Below are 20,207 nucleotides of genomic sequence, written 5' to 3'. Positions count from 1 at the left end.
CGCATGCCTAATGATGCTTTACAAGATTTTGCAGTTAGTCCGCTAAAATAATAAAGTGTCTTACCTTCTTGATCACAAAATGTAATGATGGCTGAATTCTCTTCAGGAAAAAGTTCCACATTCGACACTCGTCCACCCCCATGCTTTGAACTTTCAAAGTAGATACTGAGGAACTCAGAGTTTACGCAAGTTGGTAAATTTTCTGCCTTGATACTTTTTGTGCATTCAAGGATACGTGCAGTGATGCTGTGGTTCTTTACCCTATTACTCTGCGTAAATCTTTGAACAAAGTCCATAACACCTATTAAAAGAAATTAAATACTGTTGGCATTTTTGCAAAATTTAACATTATTATTTCACTCATCAACAAAGCTTCAACGTTACAATTACCATACATCTGCAGCTGGAACCAAATTACAAACTCTCCTTTTCATTCCAGTCTTCATTTCCAAATAACTTGCTTGCAGGTTACCCCATGACTTTATTCAATTTCATATAAATAACACTTTATATTACATGGGATGAATTTGTCACAACTATATGATGCCATCTCAGGACTGTCTGAGATTTGGTCTAGATCACTAGTGTCAATTCTTATCTGTCCTCTTGCCTCTAAATGCTTTCAGAACCTCGCCCCAAATGTGCAAAAACCTTGGTGAGGGAGTTGTGACAGGGTCAGTGTCATGGCCCTGTCAGAGGACAGCAGGGACCCCCCTTAACCTGGGGTAGGCAGCCTAACAGGGCACTGCCAGAGCCTAACTACTCAGATGCGGGATGAGGTATTTGAGAAGGACCCTAATCAATGACTCTCCTCAGAGTTTAATCTGGTGTAAAAACATTGGTACCACCGTCCCTTCCACAATGCCCGGCGGCCTCTTTTCTGTGCAGATTTCTCTGACCTCTTTTGCAGTACTATAGTGCCCAGAACCTCCCATCCAGCGACAAGAACGATTCGCACTGGAATCTAGAGCCTGGAACAATGGTTTAGGACGTTTTGACCGCATGCAAAAGTTTGCATGGTCAAAACGTCCTAAAAATGCGGACCAAAGGTTCGAACACCAAAAGTTCGAACCTTTGGTGGTAGCATTATAGGTAAGTATAAAAAATGTAAAAAAAGACTGTGGGGGCTGCGTGGGTGTCCCCCGCAACACCCTGCTCACTATACCGTTTGGTATAGTGAGCAGGGTGTTGCGGGGGACATCCCAGCAACACACCCGCAAAAAAATAAAAATAAAATAAACAAACGAGGGCTGCAGGGGTGTCCCCCGCAACACCCCGCTCACTATACTTTACATGACAGATGTATCGATCTTATAACTCCCTTGGGAGTCATTGGCGATCTTTGTCACAGAACTGGGAAAGTGAACTTCATTCAGGATACTCCTATTCTTCCTTGTCCCAGTACTTTTTAGGGGAATGGTATCATAAGTATAAGCCATGAGTCCATTATGGAAGGTACTATCCCTAGGGTTGTAGGAAGGGGGTCTGGGATACTTTGGCGGGGATACCGCGTCTCACCGGATGATGTTGCGTCACTCCCTTGAGGGTTGCTGTTCCCCCCATGTGATCCTACCTCCTATAGACACCCCCAGGGTCAGGATGAGGGAGGAGCTGCCATCCCCTGGCCACATGGGGAGAGGTCACTGCTGGGAAATGAGTGATGACACCATCAGCTTCATCACAAATCCCTGTAACTCCCTAAGAACTGTGAGAAAGAACTCCTTTAGATCCTCTCCACCAGATCCATACTCTGAGACTATGTGTTACTGTTGTATGATATGATATATGATATATATGGCATTTATAACGTGCCTATACAAAGTGTTTCAAGGTGCGACTGTAGGACCGACACAACCAGCCCACAAGATTCATGGGGACAGAGAACTCTGAACGCTGTACTTTTAAACTCTAAGCATTTCCAAACCGCTGTTGGGGACACCGACGTTACACCAAAGCGGTCCAGACTATATCAACCCGTAAGAAAACAAAGAGGGGGAGCGAGAGCGTGAGAAGGAGAAGGAAGAAGTAGGAAAAGAGGCAGAGTCTTAGCAAGAGCAAGGCAAGATGCTCGGAAAAGACAAGTGGGCCAAGATGGTGAGAGGAAAGAAACAGGCTGAGGCCAAGGAGAAAGATTTAAAACAGGCGAGCCGCTCAAGAGAGAGACGTGGCCAGTGCTGAGCAAGAGAACGCACAACGACACCTCCATGACAGGCTGGCTGTCAACAAATCGAGGAGAAGAGTCCTACCGAGCAGAAGGACCCGCCAAGGGTTATAGAAACCAAAATTGGAGGCCAGTTGGTGAGTGAGAGAACGGGAAAAAAACAAGCCGGCATCACGGCCCAGCACTCGACTGCGATGAAGCCGTATCGCAGACAGAGTGCTGGTGCAGCGGGAACCAGAACCGAAGAGACAGAAGAGAGTGGGCTGAGCGACAGAGGGTCAAAGACGCCCGGACCCTTGAAGCAAGTGCCTCAAGGTCAAGAGTCTACGCATATTCACAAGATCCCCAACAGACCTGGTGAAATATCCCAACCTCAAGAAGTAGTTAAGGGGACCTTTAAAGTCCAGTAGGTATCTGCAAAGAAAATCTGCAAAGAAAATGAAGAGATTTTGGTTTTCACAATGACAACAAAAGAAATACACAACAAAGAAGGAAACCCTTACCACAGATGTTACAAAATACATTGGTGTGAAGGCTACAAGAATCCGTGGCCTCCTCCCCCAGTCTCCAATTAAAGTGGAGAATCTTATTGAGCTTTGGCAAAGAAACAAAGGCCCCATGAGCGAGTGCAAGAAAAGTCCAGCAAGGCCAAGCATAGTTTAGACTCTCTTCTCAATCCAAAGAGATCAGAACCCTAATAATCCCCAGAGGGGATCATCAAAATAATCTGGGCAGGCCAAACAACCTACGGGCCCATGAAGTTCATGTGAAGTCTCATATTGGCTAGAGTCTTTGTCAATATCTTGGAATCAACGTGATTACAAGAACATGCGCCCTCAAAACAACTTCTAGGTGGAGCATGCCAACGGAGCGGAAGAAAAGAAACAAGAAGTAACAAGTGCATCAGAAGAGAGTTTCCGCATCTCAGTGGTGGCAAGATCCCCACTGAAAACCAGAGAAGGGTCTGGGACTGGTGAGAAACCTCAAGGTGTCTCACTGACTAGTCCCCGGGGATCTGTCATCCAGGTGGCCAGGACAGGCCATTGCTACTGGATCCAGTTCCTGGGGGTGGACTAGTGAGGGAGGATCACCTGGATGAGGGGTCCTCGTGGACTGGAAATGGGACACTGACAGGCGAGACGTGTTACCCCCTTCCTTATAACACCTTTTCCCCATCCTACCCGGTAGGATATTCCGAAATTCTAGCCCCCAGTACTCCTTTCTGACACGAACACTCTCTTACACCATGAAAGACAACGGACTAAAACCAGGGCCATTTACCCGACATGTCCCAACACAAGGGTCAGGCAATTGACAATAACTATACACACCTGACGGCCCTTTCGCTTCCCCACAGGGATAAAAGGTGGAGCACGAGAGCACACTTTGAGTAAGGCAAACCGCAGGAGGGGGCACCTATTCCAGGACGGCAGTCCAAGAAGAGGAGAACAACGGCGAGAACCGGTAAAGCCTCAGTGAAAGGAATCATAAGGCCGGGAACAACAGCTAGCATGTGATGTAACATATGTCAACGGTACACAGAGCCCTCCTACACTGATAACCAAAGCAGGGGGAGACGCTTGCTACCGTGGTACAGTCCTTGACTCCAGAGACAAGAAATGCCAATCAGTTCATCACAGCCGGTGAGTCGGACGGAGAACCGATAGTAAACCGAATTGTGTTGAGCAAAGGTTGCAAATGGCAAGATAAAGTGAAGCAAAGAAAGACCATGTGTTACAGAACTGTTAAAAGCCTAAGGAGAGACCAGCTGCAGAGTGGTCTGCGCCACATGGGCACTCCTTCAAAAGACTCTGGTTGGTCCTCTTTTGTTAAAACTACAGATACCAGAAGGCCCTGGGTGAGCCTGAGGCAAGAAGGCCCTGGGAGAGCCTGAGGCAAGAAGTCAAAGTGGTCATACAAGGGTCGAGTAAAACCCCTTGTACAATCGAAAGTCTTTGACACACGGAAGAAACAAAGTGAATTGTGCTAATGGGGAAAATGTGAACCCGACTGAGGGATGCATGCGAATTGGGGTGGTCAGTAACACCCAGAGAACAGTGAAACCTGCCTCTGGCTCCAGTTTGTCTGGTGGGGGCAGGAGGTGTGGGAGGTGCCCGAAACTCTTTGTGCTTAGTCTCCAAGGAGACAGGAATGCACTCTTAGGTGATTGGCCGGCTGGCTGTCCGGCAAGGACAGCCACCCTGCTGGGTGACTGACAGCTAGGCTGGGATGAATGGGAGAAACCTGTATAAAAGGCGTAGCTTTTTGGCTTGGAAGGCAGAGTTGACCACTGGACAAAGGAATCGGAAGAAGAACTTGAATAGGACGCCTGCTGCAACTCCTGGACCGTTGGTTTGCCTGGTGAAGTCCTGCTGCTGTGCTGTAGCTCCAAATTATTATCGACAGAGAAGCCCTGCAAGGATGACTTCTCCCCTTGAGTTGGTGGGACAAATCAACTCCAAAGTAAGCCACCTGGACATCCTCTCGGAGCTGGTTTAATTTCCATTGCAGTCGCTGCTGGAACCGAATAACCAGGGAAGGGAACACCAGTTTGTGTGCGTTGCTTTTAAGTTGGCCAAGAGCTCCAGGAAGTTCCTTTGGACTCCCAGGAATCAGAACTGACCGAGCCTGAGCCCCCTCAACAGAGTGCGGGACCCCAGACGCAAGGAGAGCCCGTCTCGACAGCCAAGAACCGTGGTGGTGCTGTTTGCGGTAGACGTGAGGAGCTGAAACACCAAAGTGCCACTTGTTTGAAGTTTGCCGGTTGCCATCAGTGACCGTCCCATTGTGGTGTAGGAGTCCCCAGAAGTCCTCCCTCTTGTCCCAACGACTGAAGCCCAGGAACAACAGGATCTGCAGAGCTGCACAGGAACATAAGCCATCTGCTGCATTTTTCTTCAACCTAAAGGTACTGTAAAGTCTGAGAGAACTTACCTCTTTGTGTAGATTTGCTTGTAGCTTTCTACTTCACAAGTCTCCCGGCTTGTGGCCCTAGATTTGATTCATCTTTTTTCACCAGAGACTTCTAAAACATTGTGCAAAGACTTTTACTCACCTGTAAGAAGTGCTTCAGTCACATAGACTGTTGCCCATTGACATTGGCTAAGCCTGGTTTCCTGAATGACTCTTCTCTCCTCTGTGATACAGGGGGTTCAAAAAGTGTTTGCCTGCTTAAAGAATATTTGTGATCTTCTAATAACCCTTTCTTCTGACACTCTCAAAGCCTACTTTGAATGCAACAGTAATATATTAATGTCCACAGTGTACTAGATATTTAAGTCAACTGAGGGTGTAGGAATTGTCTGTGTGCCATCCCCAATGGGTCTTTACTGATTCTGAGAAACCTAAGAGTGTGTATTTCTGAAGTGTATTTGAGTGTTGCTTTTATATTGCTCCCTTCTGAAGAAGGCTTGTTTAAATGACTGGTAAATAAATTAATAATTGTTTTATCAAGAAACCTTGAGTATCAGTGTTTAATTGAATACATGTCACTGTGAATCTCTGTGTAACTCCACTACTGCTCACATTGACCTCTCTTGAGATAAGCCTGGCTGCTAGGCCACACTACCAACCTGTGTAGTTCAGACGGATACCAAAGACTGGTCCCTATTGCCAGGAGGCTGAGGTTGTTGTAGTGCACCCAAAGGGTACTACCCCAAATCTTTACCTAACATTGGATATCCTTACCATTGGTGGGTTTGAACTTGCTTACATTTCAGATTTTTGCTAAGAGGAGGACCTATGCAGCTATTTGGTTAGGCCATCGTTGGAGACAAGAATCCCTCGAAGAAGAGCAGCCTGCTGAAGATCCGAAGAGGACTCCTGAAATGGACAAGCATCCCTTCCAGTAGACGGCCCAGTGAAGTTCTGCTCTTCTGCCTGATCTCGGAAGACTCTGCAGTGCTTCGGCACTTGGACTAGTGGTACCAACCAGTCTCTATGCCTTCTCGAGGATCCTGCCCTTCTGAGCCACTCAAAGTGTCCCTGGACTATACAGTAGACTGACTAGCTCTCTCGTGTGCTGCCTTGCTAGAAGCATCGCCGTTCTCCGTTCAAGTCCAGAACTTTGGTTGCCAGCTGTTAAGATTGATTAATACTAGGAGGCCACCCTAGTTATAGTGAACAGGAAACTCAGAGATTAGCCAAAACATAATCAAGGTAAACATGGAGAGCTGTGAAGGCTATTCTCTGGAGAGTATGAGTGAGGTCAGGGGTCCACAATGAGTCCACACTGTGAATTACACAATAATTCATTTTAGACAGGAATGTATAAAAATACAAATGTTTATTATAGGCATTAAAAACACAATAAAATCAAACAAGAATGTGATACTATCACACAATAGTCAATAATTACTTTGCAGCTTCCACTAGATGTCGGCCTATGCACAGCATGTGATCTAAGCAGATTCCAGAAGCCTCAGAAATACATTTACCATAGGTTCTTAAAATGCATTTAATGACTTAATTCAGCACAGGAGGGCAAGTAAAATGATGCAGTAAAGATGGAACACAGTCACAAGTGATATTCCCTAACACCAGCAGTCCAATCCCTAAGAAGAATGGGGCATTGTGCACAAAAGTCACGGGAGGCACAATGCTTCTTCCCAGAATCTATCTATAGCAGGTAAATTACTTGTGTTGGTGATTGTCAAAAAGAGGAGATGCAACAGAGTTACTGGGTAAGTAAAAAGCGTTCTTAACTTTCAGATGGTACTACCCTGGTTCAACAAGCGAAAGGCAGTGGAATGGAATTTGAGGATAACATGAGACTTGTTCTCAATGTTATCCTATGGAGGACAGGGGGGAGACAAATTGTCAGGTCTCTCAGAATGATGGGTACTGCTTCCGTACAGTGTCTGCTCGATGGAGGTTGACTTTACTCCCAAAGAAATTGTCCTTGGATAAGAATAAGAACAGAGGCGAGTATTTGGATAAAAAGGCAGGAACGCACTGCCTGGATAACCAGGCTGAAAAATTAAGAAACAATGGGTTAGGAATGCTTCAGAATTCCCAGTCTTTCCTTTTCTTTGCCCCACCCACCCCCATCCTCAGTACCCATTCCCACATCTGGTGTGAGTACATCCGTAGAAAAACGTAAACATTCATCCAGGAAAAAAGGAAGCCCATATGTCAGAAAACCGCCCGACGGAGATTTGTCAGTGGGTCAAGTATTAGTGGGGCAAACTTTAGAGGGCACCTGAACCGACGGCATGAGGACGCATGGCATTGGGAAGTGTGAAGATTCACTATGTATCATCACTTCTCCCCAGGAGGGAAACCTTTCCTATGAGGCTAGGGAGGTGAGGCCTCTACCCAATATTCCCCTTATGGGTGGGGGCACCTCATGGGGAGGGACACCCTCCTGGGGATAAAGACGACCACCTGGGTAGAAGTCGGCACAACACCCGAACCATCAAAGCCTCGGCCACCTTCCTACCAAACCCCCATTGCTAGCACTACTAGTTACTATAGTAACATTTTCCCTATTACTGCAAATGGGAAGAAGAAGATCAATTGCAGCATGAAGAATGCCCTTGGTCCAAATACTGACACAAGGGCATGAAGAATGCTTTCGGAATCTGGGAGCAACTTTCTAGCTCCGAGCAGGAGAAGAAACAGACTCAGGAAAACTCAGAACGCAGAAGACCTCAATACCCGTTCAGCCAGCACAGTCCCGCAGGACAAACAGAAGCAACAAAGTACAGCGGTTGAAGAAACCACCTGCAGCCAATGTCCCGGGACGAACCGGCAACACATAATCTCCCTAGAAACGCACTCCCTAGAATCTCCCAACTCAGCATACAACCCACGGCAGACCTGGTAGGGGGTTGGATGCCGAGTTGTACATTGGGAGTGATCTCCCTGGTATCAGTGGCAAGCAAAAAGACACTTTAAATGAAGTAAAGTTATTCATCAGGAGTGATCTCCCTTGTACCAATGATACGGCAAGTGTCATTGGAGATAAAGTGAATCAAGAAGGACCTGCAGTCATAAGAAAAGCAGAACAAATATCAGAGGAGAACATCCTCATTTCAGTGTCCAAAGGAGGGCCACTGAATCCATAAGAAAGGTATCAAACCCTATCAGAGAGGGGGAAACTAGATGCCAGGGTCTGGGACCAGAAAGCATGTAAAGAACACAAATATATAAATCATCTACCTTGTGGCAGTACTTGGCGAGAAGGTCAATCATGTGCGCCTTATCAAAGAGGAGGAGAAAGAAGGGTCTGGAACCCTAAAGGAGGAGAGGAATATAGCTGCGCAAATCATCTTCATGGCGTCACTTGGCAGGAGGGTAAACAAAGTGAGCCCAGTGAGAAGGGAGAATCGAGAAGGGTCTGGGATTCGAATAGATACAAGATAACCAGCAGGGGGAGGAACCCTCCAACTAGTGGCGAGAAAAGAGCCATTGACTGTTTGGGAAAGGCCCGGGACAGTTGTGAAATTCCTCAGAGAGACCAGGAGAAGGGAGTCATTCTACCTGGCTGTGTTTGGAACTTTTTGTTGCAAGCCATATCCAGGGGAAGGGAGTCATACCATCTAAAGATAGACTGATCTTTGCTGAAAAGGCCAAAGGAAGGTTGCTTGAATTGTATGAGAGTCTAGACCAGGGGAAGGGAGTAATTCCCCTAGTGCAAATTTGGAGAGGCCTTCCTTTAATGCACCAGGAGAAGGGATTATTTCTCCTAATGAGAGAAGTTTACTTTTGCTTACAATTCTTAGTTGTAGTGTAAGGGACAGAATCAGGGTTTTGACACAGGACGATGGATATTCAGTTGACTGACATTCTGAAAGTTCGTTCGTTTAAGTTCGAGGAAAGGAAACCCCTCTTAGAGTTACCTCCAGTTGCCGCCTTCGACAACCTTCCAGAAGGCGGTTAATCGCAAACAAAGAAATCCAAGTCCATGCTGTAGAAAAGGATCCAAAACTCTCACAGCAGAAAACTTTCCCAGATTATACAGATGATCGAAAACGTGAAGACCAAAAACTAAAACAGAGTCCACAAATGAGATTCGCACCATGCACAAGGTGCTCCAGGCAAGAACCGGGAAAGCAGAGCAAACAGCAAATGGCAAGCAGTAGCAAGGTCAATTGCGACAAAGCCAAACAGAATCCAAAAGCACATCCCGAAATACCAAGAGCATAGGTCTAATACTCTATTAACACTGATGGCCCTCGAGAGAGGGGGAATCTGATTTGTACTGTAAAATATTGCCATAAAGGCTATTGGATGACTATGATCATAATGGGTAAATAAACCATGATATGGGAGAGGTTAGAAAACAGTATTCTATACCTACAGTATAATGATGTATACGCCCGAGTATACGCCTGAGAAGTTTGTTATTTTACTCCTTTTACATGGACAACGGATAGGAATGCCCCCGCCTATTGGCTGTTGGCAATGCTTGCATCTGAGAGCTTCTACTAAAACAGACATGTGCTAAAGGACTTTTGAGGCAGCGCTTTTGGAAGCTCTTGGGGGCACTGGCTGAAGGCCACATGTACCTCCATCTTGGATCATACTGGCCTAAACCTGCTTGGACAATGGGGTACTATTCTCGATCAGATATACGTCACATGGTGTTGGTACCACACCTGAGGAGAACGACACTGGATATCGTCAGAATGGAGCGACTGACCCAAAAAGGAAAAAAAGCCACGCGGTCCCAGAAGGATAAACGGAAACCAAAGATGGGCTACAATTGTTTACAATGTGGTCCATTGTGCTGTAAGGGGGGAGGGGATACCTAAACGGATGTATGACCTATGTAAGGAGACAAGACCGGAAGGGTAAATAAGGAAGGCGAACTGGAGACGGGTTGGGTTATAAGTTTGGCTGGTCGGCTGATAGGATGCTATCTGTTTATACTGGTTGCAACTTGTAAATAAACAAAGTCTTGCTTTGTCAATTTCCGATATGACTCCCTAAACCTTTTGTTTGATTTTTATGTTCATAACATGAAAATCAAGTTAACAGGAACATGGGAAGAAACAAGAAACTTATTTCATTAGAGACATGCTGACAGCCATCCACAATCGACTTTTGTTCCTTCCGTGTTCTCAGGAACATGGTGTTCTGGATTTCGTGATGATGTTACACGTCGTTGAAATTTGACATGTGATGTGGTGTGTGCCGATAGGCTGGTGGGCGCCAGAACGGTTGCTGCGAAAGTTGCCATGGCAATCTCCAACTGGACACCCGCAGACCGTGACACAAACTGTTTGTGGTTACATCCCCACTGTGGCACAGGAGCCGAGGGTGTAAGGATTCTTCTGGTCGGGTCCAGGAGCAGAATGCAACCCTTGGCAATGGAGAAATGCAAGGTTCACCAATGCAGCCCTCTTCACAACACTTAACAGGACAGGAGAAGGATAGTTCCAGTGACGGCCACTGCACACTGGCAACGGTAGGCGCCCTTCCAGTTGCGGTTGTAGAAGTACTTCAAGAGCAGGCTCCCTTGAGGCTGAGATGCTGAAATTCGGCAGGAACAGTGACGGTTCAAGCTAGGTAACCCACTGGAGAGCTGGACAGTCCAGTGGGTGGTCCAGGGACACATCCGAAGGCTCAGAATGGCTGGATCCTCGAGAACACGCAGAGACTGATTGATCCCACCACTCCAAGGGTTAAAGCACCGCACAGTGCCTTCACAGATCAGACGCAGGAAGAGATGCTGCGCAGCTTCAGGAGTCTTCTTCGGATCATCGGTTGGCTGTTCTTCTATGAGGAGCACGAGCACACGCACACGCACACGCACACGCACACACACACACACACCTCCCCCCTCCCGCCTCCCACCCACCCACCCCCTCCCCATCAAAGCAAGTTGTCCTGGTGGAAGGTCCTTGTCATTAAAGCATTCATGGAAGGAGTAAAAAGGCTTTACCCCCCCCATTTCAACCCCGCCTCCAGGGTGGGATCCAAATGTGGTACTCGCAAAGCTCATAGCCCCCCCCCCCGAGCCTATGCACAAATCTAGCCTTAAACACCCAACATACAAAACAGCTTTGCTGGTGGCCATCACCTCCATAAGAAGTGAACTACAAGCTTTGTCAGTGCAAGACCCTTTCTTTGTCATCCACAAAGACAAGCTGGTACTAGGAACACACCCTAGGTTCTCACCTAAGTTCATATCCAAGTTCCATGTCAACCAGTCCATTGAACTATCTGCTTTCTTTCAAAACCCTTCAAGCTCAGCGGAGAAAATCCTTCACACACTAGATGTAAGGAGGGTGGTTCTTTACTATGTGAACAAGACAAAACTGCCAAGAAAAACAGACCAACTGTTTGTCTCCATAGCACCTGGCAGGGAAGGGGATCACGTTTCAAAAAACGTCCTCTCCAGATGGATAGTGAAATGCATACAGCTCTGCTACTCTCTATCAAACCAAACTCTGCCTTTCACACCTCAAGCTCACTCTACCAGGGGTACAGGAGCTACTTTGGCTTTCATTGCAAACGTCCCGCTGGACGCCATTTGCAAAGCAGCTACATGGAACTCTATTCATACTTTTACTCAGCACTACTGCATTGACACACACTCTAAATCAGATTTACAGGTGGGACAAGTGGTGCTAAAACATCTATTTCCCGCTGTACCTTCTCGCAACCCACCACCTTCTCCAGACACTGTTTGCTAATCTATGCATAGCATGTGATCTAAGCATATCCACAAACCTCAGAAGGGATACATTACTCACCGTAATCTTATTTCTGATGCTTCTATCGGCTTAGATTCACATGCGCTCACCCTTCCTCCCCTGTGGAGTAGAAGATGCATAGTGTTTTCTGGCTTATCTACTCATCTGCTTTATAACATCTGTACTCACGCTACATGTCATGCTACCTCACGTCAGAAACAAAACCATCTGAGGGACCTCACATGAAGGACCATAGGTACAGTGGACGTCACACTAGGGATAGTATTACTGCCAATCCCTGTCGACGTCCCTTTTCGAGTTTTACAAACAAAAAAATGTAATACTCTGTGGCTACCACTAGATGTCGGCCTGCATAGCATGTGATCTAAGCAGATCCACAAGCCTCAGAAAATTCATTACAAGTAACAACTGTCCTGAGACCTTTAACCTTTACTGTAATTGCACATGAGGAAAGCAGATAAAAACAAGTTCCGTTTGAACTGGCGATAACCATCTCATCCACCTCAACTTTTGCTGGTGCCACATGTTTATTACTGGTCAAACCAAATGGCCGGGTCCCTCTGCAAACCTTCATTGCACTTAAAGAGATTACATCTGCCTCCTGCGGAACTACTAAGCCATAAACATTGTGTCCTGTTTAACGGCTGACCATCTGCTTGGTTAATCATTGTTCCTCCCCCAGCCCTCAATCCTGCAGAACTAGATTTTCCCAGTCATCTGAAATTCACTGCAAGAACTGCTGGCTGCAGAGTCTTAATGAATGCATAAAAGCTTACTACATACAGATTTATAAATTCCCTTTGTTTGTCCCTTAGTGTGCATGCATGTTTAATAAATAGTATCTCTCCTGAACAGTGGGTTCTTTAGGACAGGCCCTCCTTCCTCGCATGCTCATTACAAAACTCCCCGTCACTCAGATTCTAGGCACTTCTTAGCACACCAGATTTGAATTGCGTTTGTATTTCATTTGGCAGTTTTAGCATTTTATCTTAATACGCGCGTGCAAATCTATTATGTATCAACTTAAACAAAAAGTAACACTAAAGTAATATATCCCATTCACATTTAACTACACTGGTTGGGGGCGTGGCTAACCAGCCATGGATTAGGACGTGCGGGCGAGAGCTGCTCCTACGATCCGACGCTGATAATGCACTTAATGCCTGCCAAATTACTATGAAAGTAGAACCGCGTGCATGGGAACGTATGTGCTACCAGATCTGAGAAGGCCGAAGCCCGATGTGCGCACATCAGCGAGATAGAGGACTCCGAGGTGCCTGGCTGCATGATACAGTGCGTCTAAAATGGCGGTGAACAAAGGATGAACGGCTGTAGCTGCGGAGCGGCCAATCGGATACAAGCGTACCGCGTACATCAAAGCCCTGCCACCACGAAGATGTGCTGATCCCCTGCTCCTCTAGCGATCTGTGGGGAAGAAATTACGGAGGCAGACCGAGTTCGGCAAAATACTTGAAGCGGACAATAGCCGTGAGCGGAGTTGGCTGACGAAGCGTGCGGGCGAGGCGGCCCCCCTCGGTCACACCAGCTGACTTGATGCGCGGCTCCCGCTGCTTGCGGGAAACGAAATAAAAGCATCGAGGGGCCTCGGATGGGAAATCCGACGAAATGACTGGCGAGGCGGGACAAAAGATACAATATAGCAGTTGAAGGCGTGAGGAGACCTGAAGAGTGGATAAGCGGAATCCAGGCAATCATCAAGCGTGTTATGTTACACAAAGCTGAATGCACAGTGAGGCTCTGCTCTCGGCTAAACAAATAGAATGGCTGGTGTGATACGAAGCAAGTGGCGGGCCCGGTGGGGGACTGAAGGCTCTGCAACCGGCACGAGGAAGTTTTGCAGTGGAAGCAGGCACAACAAGGGGAGACCAGCGAGCGGCAGCTCATGTAGGTGGCCTGTGAAGGGCTGGCACACCGCGGGACGGGAAACGCTTCCCTTTGTCATTGAAGCGAGGGGCTGCGCCACAGGCCATAACCGGAAATCGGTTGTGGTATAGACCCGACCCGGCTGCACAGAACATATGTGCGCCGTGCTACAGCATGTAGGGCTCATTGACCTGGAGCATTTGGCCCCCAACTGAGTGCTATACTGGCCATAATTGGCAGGTCCTCATGGAAGTGTGAGGGTGCAGTGATATGTCGATTGGATTTTTGGATAGTGGCTCACTGTGTGTCTTATATGATGGACTCAGTCATAACACAACTGGGGAAGTGAGCCAGCGAGTATACATATGTGAGGCCATGGGGGCATGGTGCATGGGACTGGTGTGTTGGTAGACGCTGCCCAATGGTATACTAAAGTGTGATGAGACATAGCCTGAGGGCAACAGGCATCACAGAGAGGCACGGCATATGGTAGTATGCGAGGAAGATTGCTGCAGACATACCTAATGGTGCACGTTGTGCAGAGAGTCCAAAAGTCAGGTGACTACGGCAAGAGGAAACTTATCCCTGCGATCAATAAAATGAACTAATACGTGGGAGAGCACAACCCACTCCAGGAATAGCCCGGCGAACGTAAGCCTATACGGAAGCTCTCCTGGTCAACTCTCTTGGACCTGGGCTTGTATCGGAACAGAATTGCGGAGCGGACACGTCGGAGTTCAAGCAACCGCAGACATATAGCTGTGACTGCAAGATGGCAGGAAGAGGGATCACAACCAAGAGTAAGAGTAAACAGTCCACTATGGAAGTATTCGCCAAGACGCAGTCGTCTCCTGCGACCGCAGCGCTCAAGGGAGCGTCAGCAACGATGGAGAGCACCACAACGATCGAAAACCACCAGATTTTGGCGGCTATCACAGAGCTAAAAGATTCATGGGGGTTAGCGATGGCAGACTTGCACACCTCCCTAGAGGCCAAGATAGATGCAGTGGGCATCGATGTCGCCTTGCTGAGACAGGATGTTAGGGCGTTGGCAGAGAGAACGAGTAGCTTGGAAAGTGCGGTGAAAATCAACACAGGCACCAGTAGCAGCAATGCAAAGGAGGTTCATGTGCTGAAACAACAGGTAGCCAACCTGGAGAATCGAGCAGAGGAGGCGGAAGGGAGAGCAAGGAGGAACAACATCCGCATGGTCGGCCTGCCGGAGGGGGAGGAAGGCCAAGACCCTACAGACTATGTTGAGAACTTACTGCTGCAAGAAATAGGGGCTGAAAAACTTTCACAAGGATTCGCAGTGGAGCGTGCGCACAGAGCCCTTATGAGGAGACCGAAGCCTGGGGCACCCCCCCCCCCGGGCAATAATTGCAAAAATATTGAATTATAAAGATCGCGAGAAGATACTGGAGTACTTCCGCAAAGGAGGAACGATTGAAAGGGCTTCATGTGCTATCACAGTGTACCCTGACTATACAATGCTAGTCCAGAGGCAGCGGTACAGCTACGTCGCTGTTCAGAGGAGACTACGTGTAGCGGGAATAAAATATATGCTTTTGTACCCTGCAAAATTGAAAGTGCAGCACAAGGGCAAGATGCACTTCGACACCCCGGAGGAAGTAACGACATGGCTGGACCTCCAGGGCTGCCCGGAACAAGATGCGGATACCAGCGCAAGTGGCACACGATAAGTGATGGGGTATTGCAATATATTGAGGGGATGAGGAGCGAGTATCCCAGCGGAGACACTGATAGTGTTTCAAAGTAAGGGATGTGATTGAGTAAGCTCATACTCTGCTGGAATACCCTTGACATTGTTCATTCAAGAGACTAGAATATAGCAATGCGCATATATGCGCAGATGGGGTAGTAATGTGTAATTAAACTGTTGCATATAGGAGCGGCAAGACGCAAGCACCCTACTCCCCCCGAGTAATAACTGTAGTTGTAGTAGGCTGGTCACTAGGACGACCTCACCCTGCAGAGCTTCGAGTATAGGCGCGAGCCAGAAAGAGCTAGATACGGGGGAGCCTGAGATCCAGGGATGGAGCTGGGCAACAGTTGAGTGGGGTGTTGTTGAGGGCTGGTAAGGTGGCAGGAGGGGGGGAGGGAGGGTGGTGTTGGGGGTTTGTAGTTATGGGTAGTTGCTTTCGGGTAGTGAGGGGGTTTGTGGTGTTTATGGGGAGTTTTAGTTTGAACATGAGCCTATATAGTAGAATTGGATGGTTGAATCTGTGTCGCGCAGGAGGGTGGGATCTGCTGGAGGTAGTTAAGAGGGATGGTAATGAGCTATGGGGGACCTTAAAATAATCACGTGGAATGTCAGGGGACTTAACAGCTACTTCAAAAGGAACACGGTCATGCTATATCTGAGAAGGCAGAGGATAGATATCGCGCTGTTGCAGGAAACGCATCTGACGCGAGAGAGGATGGAGCTGATCGTTAAGAAATGGAAAGGGGTGGTGGTGGGCTCGACATATTCTGCATATGCTAGGGGAGTACTAATCTGGGTGGCGCCGCATGTTCCGTTCCAACCATTGCAGGAGGTGGTGGAGACGGATGGCAGGATGGTTATGTTGAGAGGGTTGGTAGAGAATAAGGAGATAAGTATTGTGAACACGTATGCCCCCAATCGGGATACAGCAACATATTTCAGGACCCTGAGCGCCAACCTCGGCATATGTATGGGTAGCGCAGTGATTTGGGGTGGTGATTTTAATTGTGAACTGAATCCCAACTTAGACAGATCGGATGGTAGGACGGATAGATCTTCCCTGGCGGCGAAAGCACTACAGACACTGCTAGATGACTTTCATCTGGCGGATGTGTGGAGAACGAGATACCCCCAAGAGGCAATACTCGCATTACTCCGCCCCCCAACAGCTGCATACGAGGATGGATTAACGTCTTTGCCACGTCAGATGTGATAGCAGAGGTTACTCAGGTGGAATATAAGGCGAGGGTCCTTTCAGATCACTTGGCATTGGTTCTGGGGTGGCAGTATCGCCCCCCGAGGGCACGGATTCCGACGTGGCGCCTTCGTGCTGAGGCGCTCAAGGATCCCCTTTTTAGAGAAGATATGAGGGAAGAGATTGCCAATTACTTTGAGGAGAATACGGGTAGCGTTGACTCGGCAGGTACATTATGGGAAGCATTTAAGGTAGTGATGCAGGGGGTTGCCATAGCAAAATCAAAGGGCCTGCAAGGCGGGGTTCTAGCTGACCTACGACGGACGGAAGAGGAATTGGAGGGAGTATTAAAGGGCGGATGCGAAGATATGGAGCTGGTACTTGGGCTGCAGCAGAAATGTGCGGAACACTGGGAGAGGCTTTGCAACCTTAACTATAAAAAGTACATTGAGAGACAGCATGCGGGAGGGGATAAAACAGGACAGCTGTTAGCGTGGCTATACAAGAGCGAGGCTCCCAGACCCCCGATTAGAACGATAATGAGGGAATATGGTCGCGTAGTGGACACCCAAGAGGGTGTCAATGAGGAGTTTGCAGAATATTATAAAGTGTTGTATGCAGACGAGATGGGGGCAGCCGAGAGGAAATAATGGAAACGGTAGAAGATATAGGACTACCCATGGTAAGTGAGGAGGAAAGGGAGGAGCCAGATGCACCAATCACCCTGGAGGAATTAGAGGAAGCGGTGAGGCAGTTACCTACTTGCAAGACCCCAGGGGCGAATGGGCTCCCGAGTGAATTCTATAAGACATACAGGGAGGAAGTGCTCCCCCCGATGTTGGAAATGCTCAATGAAGCATTTGAGGTGGGACGGTTGCCGGAATCACTTAGAGAGGCGGTCATAATACCGCTTCCCAAGCCTAATAAACCTGCACACAGCTGCGGCTTTTACAGACCTCTCTCGATGTTGAATCAGGACAGCAAAATATTGACGGCTGTCCTGGCAAACAGATTGTAGAGAGTGATTAGCAATCTAATGCACCCTGACCAGACGGGCTATGTCCTGAATAGGAAACTAACTCATAATCATAGGCGACTCCGACGGGTTGTTGAATGGGGTAGTACGGCTGAGGGGGAAATGGCGATCGTGTCCTTGGATGCGGTCAAAGCTTTCGACTCGGTCAAGTGGCCGTGGTTGCTGGCGGCCCTGGAGAAGTATGGTATGGGGCCCGGTTATATGAGGTGGGTGAAGATGCTATATAGTGAGCCACTGGCCAGAGCTAGAACGGGATCAGTAATATCTGAGAGGTGGCAACTTAGTAGAGGCACTAGGCAGGGGTGCCCTTGGTCCCCGATGCTCTATATATTAGCCCTGGAGCCCTTAGCAATATACCTCAGACAGCAATATGACGCGGTAGGTATTGAAGTGGGAGGAGAACGACATTTGATCTCCTTATACGCAGATGACTTGTTGCTATACTTAAGGTATCCAGAGGAAAATCTCCAGTACATACTGGAGGTGATGGCGAGGTATGCTGGGATGTCTGGGATAGCGGTGAATCGCCAAAAATCTAGTATGTTTCCGCTAGGCGACTTTAAGGGAACCCCTAAGAGACGATTACCGGTGTTACAAATACCATGGGAGGTTAGTTCTTTCCGGTATCTTGGGATAGATGTGTACCATACGGTGGAGGAGGAGCACAAGCACGATACCGAGGTGGCACTCAAGAAAATCGAGAAGTGCATGCAGTTTTGGGTTAAGTTGCTCCTAGCAATGATGGGACGGGGTGCAATGCTAAAAATGGTGGTCGTATGCAGCTGTTGGTCCTGCCTAGGCTTCTGCATTATTTTAGCAATATTCCATACATGATACCGAAGACGTTTTTTGCTAGACTTAATAGTATGTGTAGGGATTTCTTGTGGCATGGCACCCGGAACAGAGTGGCGCTGTGGAAGCTGCAGAACTTTTATGAAAAAGGGGGGATAAAACTGCCCAATTTTTAGGTGTATTACGTAGCAAGCCAGCTGCAATATGTGGCTCAGTGGCTTTCAGACGAGGCGACCCCCGAATTTAGGCTACTTGGACATGATTGTGCCCCATTTCACTTAAGGGAGATGATCTGGTTGCCCATATCCGAAATGAGAGAGCGCCCTTTGATGACGATGTTCGGGAGGCAGATGTGGCGTCGGGCGTGCCGGATGATGGAGAACCCATTTCCATACTCCCCGCAGATACCACTGGTCGCGTTGGTAGGGGGAGATACGCAGTTCAGGGCGATAATCAGGACCCATTGGGAATCGGTGGGGCTAGTAACATTAGGAGACGTCTGGCAGGTGGGGGCCATTTTGGACTTTGAGGCCCTTGGCGAAGAAACAGGATTGCATGAGGGCCAGTACATCACTTATCACAGAATTGTGCGGAGAATTTGGTAGATGTGGCCTGAAACTGTATTAGAAGGAGAACCAGATGCCATCATAGAGGCAATATATGATATATCGGATGGGGGGCATGAGATTTCTAGGCTGTATGAGATGGTAATGTCTAAGGTTCGGAAGGACTTGACGTGATTGAGGCTAGATTGGGAGGCGGTAGTGGGAACCCCGATAGAGGATGGGATGTGGGAACGGGTATTGGGATACCATAAGAAGGTGTCAAGGAATGCCAGACTAAAACAAATACAACTATATATAACGCACAGAACATATATGACGCCTATGAGGATATCCAAGTTTGAAAATGCTGGACGACAGGCGTGTCCGAAATGTGACGAGGAGAAAGCTGATATGACACACATGTTTTGGTCCTGCCCAGTAATTGAGCGTTTCTGGGGAGAAGTTGCACAAAAGCTAGCCGAGAAGGGGGTCACGTTACCCATAGATACAGCTTGAGCCTGCTTGCTGGGAGGGTTCCCCAGATCATCAAAACTTAAGCATGTCGGCAAACTGAAAGATCTGGCATATGTGCTTGCTAAACGCAGGATTGCCATGGGATGGAAGACTTGTCACAGGCCACGGGTGGAGGTGTGGTGGAAGGAGTTACAGAAATGGGCAGAGGCAGAAACAATGGTATGGCAGGAGTCGAGCACTGTAGGGGGGAGGAAGAGACAGGGACCCTGATGGCATGGAAATCATTAATAGCGAGCTTGTTTGGAGCAATACAAGATTGGACAGAATCTATGGGAAGCGAGACCCTGCCGCGTGTGGCGGATACAGAGAACGATGAACAGACAGGCTCATGAAGGGGGTAGGAGGGGGAAGCAGTGACCGAGGTTAAGAATTAATATGATTATTTTGTTGCAAAATGCTCTGCGTGTTTGGTTGTATTGTTGTTTTGTTTGATTAAAAATTAATAACATTTTTTTTTTAAAACTACACTGGATACATATAAAATTGCAACATCGTGCTGATTTTACTGCACCCCCATTCACAAATATGGCACGCGCAACATGAACCCCTCTTCATCATGGGGACCTTTCCCGACAACCCCAACACTACCTTTCTCAAGCGTTCAATGACATACAATAGCCAGAAAAAAAACACATCGGAATTACAATTACATTTTACTGTTGGCACACA

General features: G+C 47.8%; 1 protein-coding gene across 1 annotated transcript in view; it reads right to left on the bottom strand.

Moving 5' to 3' along the window:
• LOC138489066 (protein mono-ADP-ribosyltransferase PARP14-like) overlaps positions 1–20,207 on the bottom strand; it is a 1,172,404-nt gene that overhangs the window by 907,525 nt on the left and 244,672 nt on the right. The window contains exon 6 of the mRNA XM_069616631.1: positions 65–301. Coding sequence (XP_069472732.1) covers positions 65–301 — 237 coding nt within the window. The remainder of the gene's footprint in view (positions 1–64; positions 302–20,207) is intronic.

The sequence above is a fragment of the Ambystoma mexicanum genome, chromosome 9 (assembly GCF_040938575.1).
Source record: "Ambystoma mexicanum isolate Mex_15411 chromosome 9, UKY_AmexF1_1, whole genome shotgun sequence".
Classification (NCBI taxonomy): domain Eukaryota; kingdom Metazoa; phylum Chordata; class Amphibia; order Caudata; family Ambystomatidae; genus Ambystoma; species Ambystoma mexicanum.
The sequence above is the reverse complement of the archived record's forward strand: the minus strand, read 5'-3'. Positions and strand labels throughout refer to the sequence as shown.